The sequence below is a fragment of the Cladophialophora immunda genome (genome assembly GCF_000835495.1).
Source record: "Cladophialophora immunda strain CBS 83496 unplaced genomic scaffold supercont1.4, whole genome shotgun sequence".
NCBI classification, from domain to species: domain Eukaryota; kingdom Fungi; phylum Ascomycota; class Eurotiomycetes; order Chaetothyriales; family Herpotrichiellaceae; genus Cladophialophora; species Cladophialophora immunda.
In genome coordinates, this window is record NW_015622544.1 from 3391990 (window position 1) to 3404542 (window position 12553).

General features: G+C 52.6%; 3 protein-coding genes across 3 annotated transcripts; 2 read left to right on the forward strand and 1 right to left on the reverse strand.

Moving 5' to 3' along the window:
- Window positions 1–455: 455 nt before the first annotated feature.
- PV07_07544 (uncharacterized protein) lies at window positions 456–2233 on the reverse strand. The gene has a single exon (XM_016394640.1). The coding sequence runs from the start codon at window positions 2165–2167 to the stop codon at window positions 776–778; it is 1392 nt and encodes a 463-aa protein (XP_016248059.1). The 5' UTR covers window positions 2168–2233; the 3' UTR covers window positions 456–775.
- A 128-nt stretch (window positions 2234–2361) lies between these two features.
- PV07_07545 (uncharacterized protein) lies at window positions 2362–7764 on the forward strand. The gene is made up of 4 exons (XM_016394641.1): window positions 2362–2962; window positions 3156–6779; window positions 6856–7027; window positions 7087–7764. The coding sequence occupies exons 1-4, from the start codon at window positions 2540–2542 to the stop codon at window positions 7533–7535; spliced, it is 4668 nt and encodes a 1555-aa protein (XP_016248060.1). The 5' UTR covers window positions 2362–2539; the 3' UTR covers window positions 7536–7764.
- Window positions 7765–8931: 1167 nt separating this feature from the next.
- On the forward strand, window positions 8932–12448 carry PV07_07546 (uncharacterized protein). The gene is made up of 2 exons (XM_016394642.1): window positions 8932–10629; window positions 10684–12448. Exons 1-2 carry the CDS (start codon window positions 9454–9456, stop codon window positions 11830–11832), a joined length of 2325 nt encoding a protein of 774 aa, XP_016248061.1. The 5' UTR covers window positions 8932–9453; the 3' UTR covers window positions 11833–12448.
- Window positions 12449–12553: the final 105 nt, after the last annotated feature.

The following is a 12553-nucleotide window of genomic DNA, read 5'->3' on the forward strand; positions in this document are numbered from 1 at the left end:
AATTAGAGAACATCCTCAGGGATGCCATGAAAGCGATCGAAGAGCGAAGGAGGCAGACTCTCATCGCCGTCGAAGAGCTGAAAGAAGCAAGAGAAGAAAGAAATCACAGAGACGCAAGTAACGGGGGAAACGCCAGCCTAGGGCAAGGATTCCATGACGACGATGAGCTTGCCCACCATGGAGCAAATGGAGCAGCGGAAATATGATGCTGGTCAATCTTGGTCAAAAAAGAGTAACAGAAGAAGGCACCTACATACCTAGGTACCGCATGAGGCGTTCTGAGGCGAAACAGGAAGAAAAGACCAAAATTGGCCTGCTGGGGGGGATGATAGTAATGTTTATATGTGGACATGTCGTTCCAAACATGTCCATGCTGGCCCCTGTGCCCCTCGAGCTGCAGGGGCGCCTTGAGTTCACAAACGTAATGAATATTTCCAGAAGAAGCAAATATGATCAATGGAAATTGGGCCTGTCGAAGCATTTTCATCTAGGCAACAAACTGCCATTGGAGATCATGTACTCCAAAGTATATCACTGCGGTGGAGCAGAAAGTCACATCCGCGCTGAAACGTCTCTGTGCACGCCGTGCGCAAATGGCAATGGTAATGGCGAGATTGCCACTACTATTCAGGACTTCGAGGAGCTCGACAAGCCCGCAACAAGAAGGGATGGCCGAGATATTGTTATCGAGCGGGTTCACTCTAGGTAGACGCGCCACCTCAACCTATCCCCCTGGGGTGCCTCTGTTAGGAGATGCAGTTGGCTGACGGCGGGATCAGTCCGCACGACCTTGAGCACCTTCATCAAGCTCAGTACGAGCTCTGTCAAAGAACTTTTGGGTGAGCAAAGCTGCAGCCACACTGACGTTAAGGCTGTCAATCTCTCCAACATCAGGCCTTGCGTTAGCGATCCCTGCAACGCCATCCATCATCGTCCGCATGAAATCTCGAATGCCAGTCTCTTCATTACCCAGAATCAGTACACAAGGATGTCTTGATAACGCGCCCCCAACATCCAAAGCTTTCTTGCCCTTTTGTTGCATAATCCGCCGCATCATCCCGCCATCACTTTCTGGTGCATCGGCAGCGAAGAACTTCCATCCATTTTTCCGCGAATCCCTGATGAACTCTCGTTCATTCCTGACGTGAAGAATGGGCATGTATTCGAAGGCCCCGGCAGACGCCTTGACACTGTTGGCAGATATGGGTGCAGTGCCGTGTTCGAGGATAAGGATAGCATCAACCCCGAGAAACCAAGCCGACCTAACAATGGCACCGAAATTGCCGGTGTCGGTGATGCAATCAAGCAAGAGCATGAAAGGATACCGATGCGGAGGCCGGACAGACGGGATTGTTGCTCTGCTTCCAGATGCACCGAACACGGTGTTGATCTCTTGATCCTCTTCAGACGCCCATCCCACCGTGACGGCGATAGGATCAGCCGATTCGGCCATGCTCAACAAACTAGTCACAGGTAGCTTCGGAATCGGAGAGGCCTCAAGAATCCAGCCATTATGTGGTCGTCCATCCGATGCCTTGGCAAAAACGGCTTGCCAGCGAGGTCCTGAAACCGCCGTCACGCCTACCCCGGCCTTTTCAGCGAGGCTGTGAATCTGCTTGTGGACTTGGATCTGCTCAGGAGATTCTTTGGGCTGGAGCGCTTTGGCTCTCTTCGTATCCTTGTCATAGCCCGCAGGAAGAAGTCGATACAGCTTGTGGAGCTTCCGGCGTCGAGCTTTGAGAGCAGACAAGACAGAAAATGTCCCGTAGAGAAATTCCGATCCTGCTGTCGTGTAGGGAATTGAAGCTGGAACTCCGCTGTTAGAGCGTGCGGCGGATTTTGCGATTTTCAACTCCTGCCCTGGCTGGACAGTTCTGGGACCCTTGCGTCTTTTCTGGCCTCTTCGCCTTTCTTCGCCTGGAATGATTATCCCCTTCTCTCCATCCTCTTCGCCTGCGTCCGAAATGTCTGATGAATGGCTCTGATCTTGCTGAAGGCCTGCAGAAGGCTTTGCATACTGGTTTTCTAGTCTGTTCCGGCTCTGGTGACCTCTCCGGATCCCCTTTTCAATTGCACCAGTCAGGGAAATGTGGCGTGCAGACCGAGGCCAACGGACCGGTTTAATCGCAAGGACGGCAGGAAGGACATGACGAGTGAATGGTAGCATTCACGGATGTATTGACGCAGGAAAGCCCACTGTTAGTCGAGTCATAGGCATGACACGGGAAAAGTTGTGCACTCGGAGTTGGAGAAATAAAATCGCAGTTAATTACTTGGTTGGCGACGCGGAGCGCGTCCACGTCCCCGCCTTCGAGGGCGTGGTGAATGTTTGTGACTTGCGAATCCTCACCTCACTTTCATCTTTTCTTCCTAACCCAGAACCATGTACGATACTTGGTCTCTGAGTACCTCCCCTCCTTCGAGAATCGCACCGGATGCCCTCTTTGATCCCACCCCTGGTCGTCGAACTCGACGAACTTGACCTCGACCATTCGCCGGACTGTCTGCTGGCCGATGGGCCACGCTCCTATGACCAAAGATGAAGGATGTAGATCTCACTACCTGGGTGGGCAAACCGCCAGAGAAACCAAGCAGGGCCAAGTCGCCTGCCGGAGATGCTCCCGATCAAAACCCAGATGCGCTACACCTACAGACCGAGCTTTCACTTTCGGATGAGTCGAGCGAAGCCGGCGATATTGTGCACGACGACGGGAAAGTAAATCAGACAGACTTCAGCAGGCGTGTCCCTTTGGACGAGTCAGCCTCGGGTCAAGAGAGCGACGATGGTAATCTGTCGGTCGGCCTATTTCAAAAGCGTTTCTATATCGACATCCCCAACTTGTCTAAAGAAGAAAAGGAAACATACGAGTACCTGCCAGGGCATTTCTCTGTGGAAAAAGTACTGTCTGAGCATAAAAATAAGACCTATGTTGTTAGGCTCGAGAGTGGCGAGCAAAATATTGTAGGTATCTCCCTTCTTGACCTGGATCGCATTTGAGGCCTCGACTCCATCCTGCCTCTACTCGCTACTCTCACACCTCTCTCTCTCCTCACCCTTTACACGTTCTCTCCCAGCTTTCACATCGTCCTTCTCATCCATCGTTACCACTTCTTCCTTGCATTGCCTACTCACCGCTGATATGCCTGTTCAAAAGGTCTCTGCGCGGGAACTTCGGGACCTTGACAATGGCTATGATGCATTGTTGGAGTTCGAAGCTGGTTTTGTGCCGAGCAAAGGCAGACGAACTTCAGGGAAAACCCAGAGCATGATAGACTGGACCGCAATACCTCTATCGGAGTCAGAAGAGGACTCAAGATCCAGGCGACGTCGTAAACAAGTACACGACAGTGACTCCTCCGAAGAAGACGAGGGAAAAGGTCTGTCGGAAGCGGATGATGAGAGTCTCTCGAATGAAGGTCCTGGAGAAGGCCGACGGTCGGCAAGACTCAGCAAACTACGAAAGTCAGAGCATCTCAAACAAGAACTCCTCTACCTTGATGATGACTCTGACGACTCCACATCAAGGAGACGTGGGAAACCACGTGCCTCTAAACAGCAATTTTCAAGATTGTCTACGCGAGGGATTGCACGTCCGCTGCGCAGCTCTAGGTTGAGACGCGACTCGTCTTCGCAGGCAGAACGGCTTACGGCAACACGGCGATCTGAGCGAACGAAGACCAGACCGAAACGCAGCATGCGAGAACGTCAGGAAGATGAGATCTCAAGCTATGAGGAAGAGAAGGCAGGCCCGAAGGTTGTCAGTACCAAAGAGCACTTCAGCCAGATTCCCGAAAACGACCCTTTCAGGAGAAGACATCGCCAAGAATGTGACACTTGTTACTTCAAAGGAGACGACAATGTTAAGGGACCGTTGGTCTTCTGCCAGGGCTGCACAAACTCCTACCACAAGGTTTGCCTTGGGTTCCGCGGCACCAGAGATCATCTTGTCATTAAGGTCGGTGAAGATTTGTTCGTCCTGCAGTGTAGGCGTTGCATTGGGCTTGCCCATGAGAAAGATGACTTAGCGCCACATCAGGGACGTTGCTCAGGCTGCCATGAGCTGGGGGATTTATCGAAACCATTTCGCGGTCGTTTGACTACTCGTCAAGAACAACTGCAGAGAGAAGAGAATGGAGGAAAAGATCCAATCACTATTGTTGAACCCAGACTCATTAACAATGTCGCGAATGTAATGTTCAGATGCGCGCAATGTGCACGCGCGTGGCACATGCAACATCTGCCTGAGCGCAAAACGGCACATTCGCTCGACGACGAGGAGGAACAGGGTACGGTGGACGAAACGCAACTAGCCCAGAAACGCTTTGAGCACTATCATCGGTCGTGGATTTGCAAAGATTGCATCGAAAATCAGCATCAAATCGATACTCTTGTGGCGTGGCGGCCTGTGGATCTTGACACCTATGTTCCAGGAACTAGTGTGACAGAAATACCGGAAGACGATAAGGAGTACCTGATCAAATGGCGGGCGCAGTCTTATTTCCGAACCACATGGATGCCAGGGAACTGGGTCTGGGGTGTCGCCACGGGGTCGATGCGCACAGCTTTCTTCAAGAAACCGGAGCATCAGCTGCCAAAGATGACTACTTCTGATGCGATCCCAGAGGAGGTTTTCCGAGTCGATATCGTTTTCGACGTTCGCTACTCTAGCGTTGTACGGAACAGCACCAAGGAGATTGACCTCGCTCGTGTCAAAGAAGTCGACTCGGCATTTGTCAAATACAAGGGTCTTGGCTATGAAGATGCCATTTGGGAAAAGCCACCTGCCTACGCCGATACGGAGCGATGGAATGATTTCAAAGCGGCCTACGAGGATTATGTGATGAAATTGCATATGTCGATACCTCCTCAGACCACATTGAAGCGCCATGTGACGCAGATTCGAACGCAGGACTTTGAGACCAACCTTATCAAGAAAAAACAGCCAACCATTGTGACTGGTGGAGAGTTGATGCGTTACCAGTTAGAGGGTCTGAACTGGCTTCTCTACCAGTGGTTCACCAACCAAAATGCCATTCTGGCCGATGAAATGGGGCTGGGCAAGACCATCCAGCTTGTGGCCTTCTTTGCCACGTTGGTCCAGGATCATAAATGCTGGCCTTTCCTTGTGGTAGTTCCCAACTCCACATGCCCCAATTGGCGACGCGAGATCAAGAAATGGGCGCCTTCTCTCAGAGTTGTCACCTACTACGGCTCTTCTGTGGCCAGGAAGCTCACGCACGACTATGAACTATTTCCCAAAGCCAAGGAGGACGACACTCATGGACCGCCGAAGAAGAAATCTCATGAGGCCAAGGACATCAAAGCTCATATCGTCGTCGCGTCGTACGAGTCAATAATTGAAGAGAAGACTCGGAAAAGTCTAATGAGGGTCCCATGGCAGGCGCTTGTTGTCGACGAGGGACAGCGGTTGAAGAGCGACCGGACACAGATATACGAGATTCTGTCCAAATTTCGTTTCCCGTTCAAGGTGTTGTTGACAGGCACACCACTCCAGAACAATGCTCGGGAGCTCTTCAATCTTCTGCAGTTCCTCGACAAGAGCGTCAGTGCCGCCGACCTGGAAGCGAAGTATGCCAACCTCACACAGGACAACGTCCCTGAACTACACACGATGCTTCGAAAGTTCTTTCTCCGACGCACCAAGGCACAGGTGCTGACATTCCTCCCTCCCATGGCCCAGATCATTGTGCCCGTTAGCATGTCAACCGTCCAGAAAAAGGTCTACAAGTCGATTTTGGCCAAGAACCCACAATTGATGAAATCGATTTTTGCCCGAGACAGCAATATCCTACACAAGGAAAGGTATAGCCTGAACAACATACTGATGCAGCTGCGCAAGAACCTGTGCCACCCCTTTGTCTACAGCCGTGAGATTGAGGAAAGAGCGGTCGATGGTGCCGCGTCGTATCGCAATTTAGTCGAAGCGTCCTCCAAATTGCAGCTGCTCGCCATTATGCTTCCCAAGCTTCAAGAGCGCGGACATCGAGTCCTGATGTTCTCCCAGTTTCTCGACAATCTGGACATTCTGGAAGACTTTCTTGATGGGCTCGGGATGCAGCACCGCCGGCTTGACGGGCATATTTCTGCTGCTGAAAAACAGAAGCGGATCGACGAATTCAATGCCCCGGGCTCACCTTACTTCGCCTTTCTGTTGTCAACGCGAGCCGGTGGAGTGGGAATCAACCTCGCCACGGCCGACACGGTCATCATTCTCGATCCGGATTTCAATCCTCACCAGGATATCCAAGCGCTCTCCCGGGCTCACCGCATTGGTCAAAAGGAGAAAGTGCTTGTCTTCCAACTGATGACCCGAGACAGCGTTGAGGAGAAGATTATGCAGATTGGCCGGAAGAAAATGGCTCTCGATCATGTGCTCATCGAGCGCATGGACAAGGAAGACGATGCGGGCGAAGATCTGGAGTCGATTCTTCGATACGGTGCTGCAGCTCTATTCCAAGATGACACTGGTGCCGATGATATTATCTACGACTCGGCATCGATTGACCGTCTCCTTGATCGGACGCAGATCGAAGACACAAAGATCAACGAGGAGAAATCGGCCGAGTCACAATTTAGCTTCGCTCGAATCTGGGCCAATGATAAATCAACATTGGAAGAGGATTTACCGGACCGCACAGGTCAGAGTACTCCTAACCCCGGCATTTGGGACAAGATATTGCAGGAGCGCGAACGACAGTTTGCTGAAGAGCAAGCTCTGAAAACTCAGGCTTTTGGGCGAGGCAAGAGGAAACGACAGGTAAGAAAGTTCCGATGCGGGAGGGATCCTGAATCCCAAGTCAGAGCGGGAATTTGGCAAGAACTAACATGATTAGAACGTCGACTACGGTGTTGGCGACGACGGCGAGAAGGGAGAACCCGACTCAGAGAAGGTCCAACGCGGCGTCAAAGCGGTCGACCCTGACTACAGAGCCCCAGAGGATCAATCTAATGATGAAGAGGTGACGGAGAGTGACTCGGCGCCCATGTCACGACCGAAGGTTCAAGGTAGGACGATCAAATCCAGTCCACTACGTCGCCGATACTGATATGGACGATGTTTGCAGCCCGGCCATTCCGACGAGTACGAGTTCCGCTTGGACTAGCACCACATTTCAATGGAGACGGAGCTGTTAACTATGGGCCGGTCGAGCAGATGCCGGTAGTGCATCATTGCTCTGCTTGCAATGAGCAACATCCCATGGGCTGGTGTCGGTTGAAGCTGGCAGGTGTTGAACACTGCGGGCTATGTGGGATTGCGCATTTGGGCCACTCTCGAACGTGTCCGCATCTGAACAATGAGAATCAGGTCATGACCTTGTTGCAGACGCTCAAGGAAAGCACCGAAAGTCGGGAACTGATCGACCAAGCCACGAAGTACCTGCGCATGGTGAGGGGGGATCTTGTGCAGCGCAAACGAGCTCGGGAACGCAAAGAACACGAGACTCTGGTGCACCACCAACATCCTCCAGCCCAGCAGCAACAACCACATCAGGAAGCTGGACAGAGGACATGACGAAGCGTACTACGATGGAGGTGTTATGGACATAGGGGCTGCACCGATTTTACGAGTATGATGAGAGCTGACAAGGACTGGGACGCAGTATCGAGAGCAAACATCATTGGCGCTCTATAGGATATGGTTGGAAGATTACGGGTTTGGGCCGAAGGCGGAACCTCCCATCAGGAGAGAAACATGCAGACAGTGATAATACCCCCAACAGCTGCAGTTGGTCTAACCAGGAGATTCACGACTCAAAACACAGACGAGTTGGCTGCAAGAAGAGTCGAGACTGGTCTATGATCTTTGTTTACGTATCCTTCCGTCTTCCGTAGATCTACCGCGATTTGGCCTGGGGATTCCGCACTCGATACGAGGTCCTCGCAGGAGCAAGGAGAGGTGCACATGGAAAAGTGCTGATGAAACGTAACATGTAACGGAGAGAGATGGTGAAGCAGATTGACCGCCGTTGGTATGTTTCCAATTGCGGAAGGCGGCAAAGCCGAGAGCCGGATGCGAGACACGATGACGTCGATTGCCGGAGCTAGCTGGTTCGGGTTAGGCAGGTGGGAGTCGAGAGATTGGGAGGAGTTGATCAATTTGTGGGGGATGAATAACAACAATAATAATAATAGCCAGCAGCTGCAAGGCAAGGCAGAGAGAGAGTGCTGTGATGGCGTGTGTGGGTGTGGGTGAATCAGCCTCGTCCAAAGAGCAAAGAGCCGTGCTTGCCGATGCTTTGTTGTGGTTTGGGGATTGTTTGGTGCTGGGTGCGTTGGTGTTTGGGCAATTTCAATTTCCTTTGACCACGAGCTGCTGCGCCTCCGCACGCGCAAGCCCAAGGAAGATCACTGGGTGCCAGTGGTTGGTGGGCGCCACCGGGCGGTCAGGGGGCCAGCTCCCAATCCCGCCTAGCGCCCGTGCCATCGGCGTTGCTTGGCAAGGATCTGGCATCTTCGGGCGTCCGTGGGCCTCCCTGGACCTCCCTGGGCATCCCTGGGCATCCCTGGGCTCTGTCTGCTCTCCTTTCCTGCCACTGACTGACTCTCTCTCCCTCTCTTCGGCTCCCCCTGCCACTCCCCTCCCGCCCCCTCCCCTGTCTGCCTGCGCCTCCCCCCCAAAACAGCCGCCCCCCCTCCCCAATAATTCACCACCCAACTGCCCTATCGTCTCTCACCGACGTAACCCAATTCATCCTTCGTCCTCCCCCAAACCAAGACACTGCTACCCGTAAACAGAAGACGCATCAAGGTACCAGCGGAGTGCCGTAGTGCCGCAGAGTCCAACCAACCCGATCAACTCCGGTTACAGGTCCCAGTGCCTGGGCCCCAGGGCCCGTTGAGGTTGTGGGCTCCACGCGGTTCTGGCGGAGCATCAGAGCATCTCCTGTTCGCTTCGTTGCGTGTCAAATCTCGCAGCTCGTCCTGTTCCAGCCTTCGTCACCACTCAAACTCTCCTTCTTCACCATTCACGCTCGCTATTCACCCTCGACATCCCCCCCTCGTCCTCGAAACGCCAGACTGCGCCGACAATCGTCTTTGAACATTTTCTTTGTCACTGCAAGAATCGAACGGCGACGACGATAACAACGACGACCAACTCTCGCTCTTTTCACTCTCCTGCACCGCAGTCCCTAGAGTTTCCGCTCGTTCCAATTCCCGGTTTTTTCTCACCCTCCAACCTCCCCTTGCAGATCTCAATGACACAACCCACCACCCTCCTCGAATAGCTCTTCCTGCCATCATCGAGCTCACCACTGAAGAAAGAAAATAATCCCTAATTCCTTCTCCCCATACATTACCGGATCATCGATTGCTGAAGAGGTGTTCGCCCTGGTTGGCGCCCTGGAATCTTTGCATCTGCCATTTTCTCTCTGCCACCCTAAACAACCGCGTCCAGTCGCAGACGCCAACTGCGACGACTTCTCCCCAACATGCGACCGCAAACTTCCCTCTCCTACCTCCTCTCTCTCCTCGCCGCCATCTCATTATCACCATTCGCACTCGCAGAAAACATCATCGAGTCCAACTCGCTGAATTCTTGCAAGAGTGGCTCCAACTTCACAGCAACCTTGTTCAATGTTGCATACACGCCGGGCAACAGCAGTATCGGCCTCAACATTAACGGTGTCTCGTCCATTGTAGGAAATGTAACGGCGCAACTGGAGGTTATTGCCTATGGATTCACCATCCTCAACGAGACTCTCGACCCCTGTTCCATGGATCTTTCGGGTTTCTGTCCCATGCAGACCGGCCAAATCGACATCCAGACAAATATCGACGTGCCAAAGGATGTCGCTAAACAGGTTCCCGGAATCGCATACAGCGTACCAGATTTGGACGGTGTGGTTCGTGTCTATGTCACCTCCCTCGACACGGGTGAGGTGATTGCTTGCATGGAAGCTGATCTCTCCAACACCAAGAGCGTGTATCATCCAGCTGTGGGTTGGGCCACGGCCGTTATTGCCGGCTTGGGTCTGGTAGCCGCTGGTTTGACGTCTGGTCTCGGTCATCCCAACACGGCTGCTCATGTTGCAGCGAACGCTGTATCGCTCTTTGGCTTCTTCCAAGCCCAGGCCGTCATTGGCATGACCTCTGTCACCATGCCTCCGATTGTGCAATCTTGGACCCAGAACTTCCAATGGAGTATGGGCATCATTCGTGTAGGATTCCTTCAATCGATTGCAACGTGGTATCAGCGGGCAACCGGCGGAACGCCCACCACCTACCTTTCCACCCTCAGCACATTTTCGGTTCAAGTGCAGAAACGCGCCATTAAACGCTCTCTGGATGTTATGACTACCTTTGCCGCCCAAAACCTACGCTACCTGGCGAAACGCCAAAGCTCTGCGACCACCACTACCGTCGCGAACGTCAAAGTCGTTCGTGGAATCGATAGAGTCGGTTTTAGGGCCGGAATCGAACAGACCAACATCTTCATGACCGGCCTGATATTTTTCGTCTTCATCCTATTCTTAGTGGCCGTCTTGGTCGCCCTGACCAAGGTCGTTCTTGATGGTTGTGCCAAGGCAGGTTGGATGAAGTCTGATAAGTTCCTCGAGTTCCGAAATGGCTGGAAAATTGTCATCAAGGGTATTCTTTTCCGATTGGTGAGCACTGACAACCCCATATAAGGCAACCGGTTGCTGACAGGTACACTCCAGGTTCTTCTCGGTTTCGTGCAAATGTCCGTTCTCTGCTTATGGGAATTGGTCGAACGAGACTCAGCGGCTGAAGTTGTCTTGGCCTTGATTGTCTTCATCTCCATGGCTGTCGCCTTGGGTTGGGCATCGTTTAAAGTCATTCAACTTGCGAAGAAATCGGTCGCTATGCACAAGAACCCAGCCTACATTCTCTATTCTGACCCTGAATGCCTCAACAAGTGGGGATTCCTCTATGTGCAGTATCGCGCCACCGCATACTACTTTGTGGTTCCTCTGCTGGGCTACATTCTGATCAAGGCCATCTTTATCGCCTTTGCACAGAAATCGCCCGTGGCTCAAGCGGTGGGGTTGGTTATTGTCGAGGCGGTGGCACTGATCGCCGTCAGCATCCTCCGGCCCTTCATGGACAAGAAGACCAACATCTTCAACATCTCCATCGCCTCGGTCAATTTCCTCAACGCCATCTTCCTCCTCGTCTTTTCGAATGCATTCGGACAGCCGGAGATGGTCTCGGGCGTCATGGGCGTCATCTTCGCCTTCTACAACGTTGTCTTTGCGGCCGTGTTGCTCATCCTTGTACTCATTGCCTCCATCTACGCCATAGCGTCCAAGAACCCCGAGGTCAGATACCAGCCAATGCGCGATGATCGAGGAAGCTTCATCAAGTCTCAAGCCGCGCTCACTACCGAACTGGATGCGCTAGGTGCCACGGCTAGAGGGGATGGCAAGAATACGTACACCAACGACAAGGGTTACGATGACGATGCGTCTTTCTCCAGTGATTCGTTGAAACATCAATCCGATATCTCACAACGACCTATGTCCCAGAACCACGCCGCCAACCCTCAGCAGGACTACAATACACCCATGTACCCCAGCGACCAGCCCGGACGACGTGGTCCCCCACAGTCGTACGAACAACGACAAATGTACAACCAAGGGTACAACGCCGGTGGTGATTACGGTTACGGCGGAAGACCGACAACAACATCCTCTCAACCCTCATACGATCGAAGCATGAGCAGCCTTGCCAGTGGTGGCTACGGGCCCCCGCCTCCCCGTTCTGCGCAAGGCGGGTATCCTCCACAACAAGGCTTCCGGCAGCAAAACAACTCGAGTCCCTGGCAAAGAGGGGCTGGATATGAGTGACTACACTCGGGCCAGGTAAACTCAGCGGGGGATGGAAGTGAACAGACAGTGGGGAACCACCAGCATCTCAATCCGAATCCCAGCCAAGACAGGAGGGGAAGGCTCGAGATGAGCGAGATGAAGCTGGAAAGCGGATACTGGGACCGAGATTGGTGGACCCGTGAGTACGCTAAGGGCTAGACATACTCAAGCCGGGAAGTGTCTCAAACGAAGGCGCACTCCGAAAGGGAGACGAAAAAGGTCATACCCAGCCTGAGAGGGTCACTATGTGATGAGACATGAAACTGATTTTTTTTCTGCATCCACCGACCGTCAACTGCATCTTGCGCGCTTGGAATCATGGCCCATATTTGTCAAACTGTGATCTTTCGGGTTATGGCTGCTAGAGCTGTGAAAGACTTCGACGCATCGAGGGGGCATTTTCAGGGCGGTGCATTACAGGAGCATCCCAGCGGCGTTCATATGTTGACCTGTTTTTTATGTATGAGTACTCAAGTACAAGGGAAGAAAAAGACAAAGATCCCAATCATAGCAAGAGATGATTACACCTGAGTGCGAAGATTTGTTTTGTTTTAAATTTGATCATCTCTGTAGACGTGAGATGTGTGGATGTATAGACGGATAGACATACCTTTGTCTCCTATGTCTGTGTGATACGTCCCCACGAGCGATACGAGAACTGGCATGCTGTAGGAGGTACTCGGCCCCTCGCAGACATAGG

Coding starts and splice junctions, on each gene's coding strand:
- PV07_07545 (XM_016394641.1), top strand. CDS start 2,540: ATGAAGGATGTAGATCTCACTACCTGGGTGGGCAAACCGCCAGAGAAA. Junction 2,963..3,155: donor AGAGTGGCGAGCAAAATATT/GTAGGTATCTCC, acceptor CCTGTTCAAAAG/GTCTCTGCGCGGGAACTTCG. Junction 6,780..6,855: donor GAGGCAAGAGGAAACGACAG/GTAAGAAAGTTC, acceptor TAACATGATTAG/AACGTCGACTACGGTGTTGG.
- PV07_07544 (XM_016394640.1), bottom strand. CDS start 2,167: ATGCTACCATTCACTCGTCATGTCCTTCCTGCCGTCCTTGCGATTAAA.
- PV07_07546 (XM_016394642.1), top strand. CDS start 9,454: ATGCGACCGCAAACTTCCCTCTCCTACCTCCTCTCTCTCCTCGCCGCC. Junction 10,630..10,683: donor AGGGTATTCTTTTCCGATTG/GTGAGCACTGAC, acceptor GGTACACTCCAG/GTTCTTCTCGGTTTCGTGCA.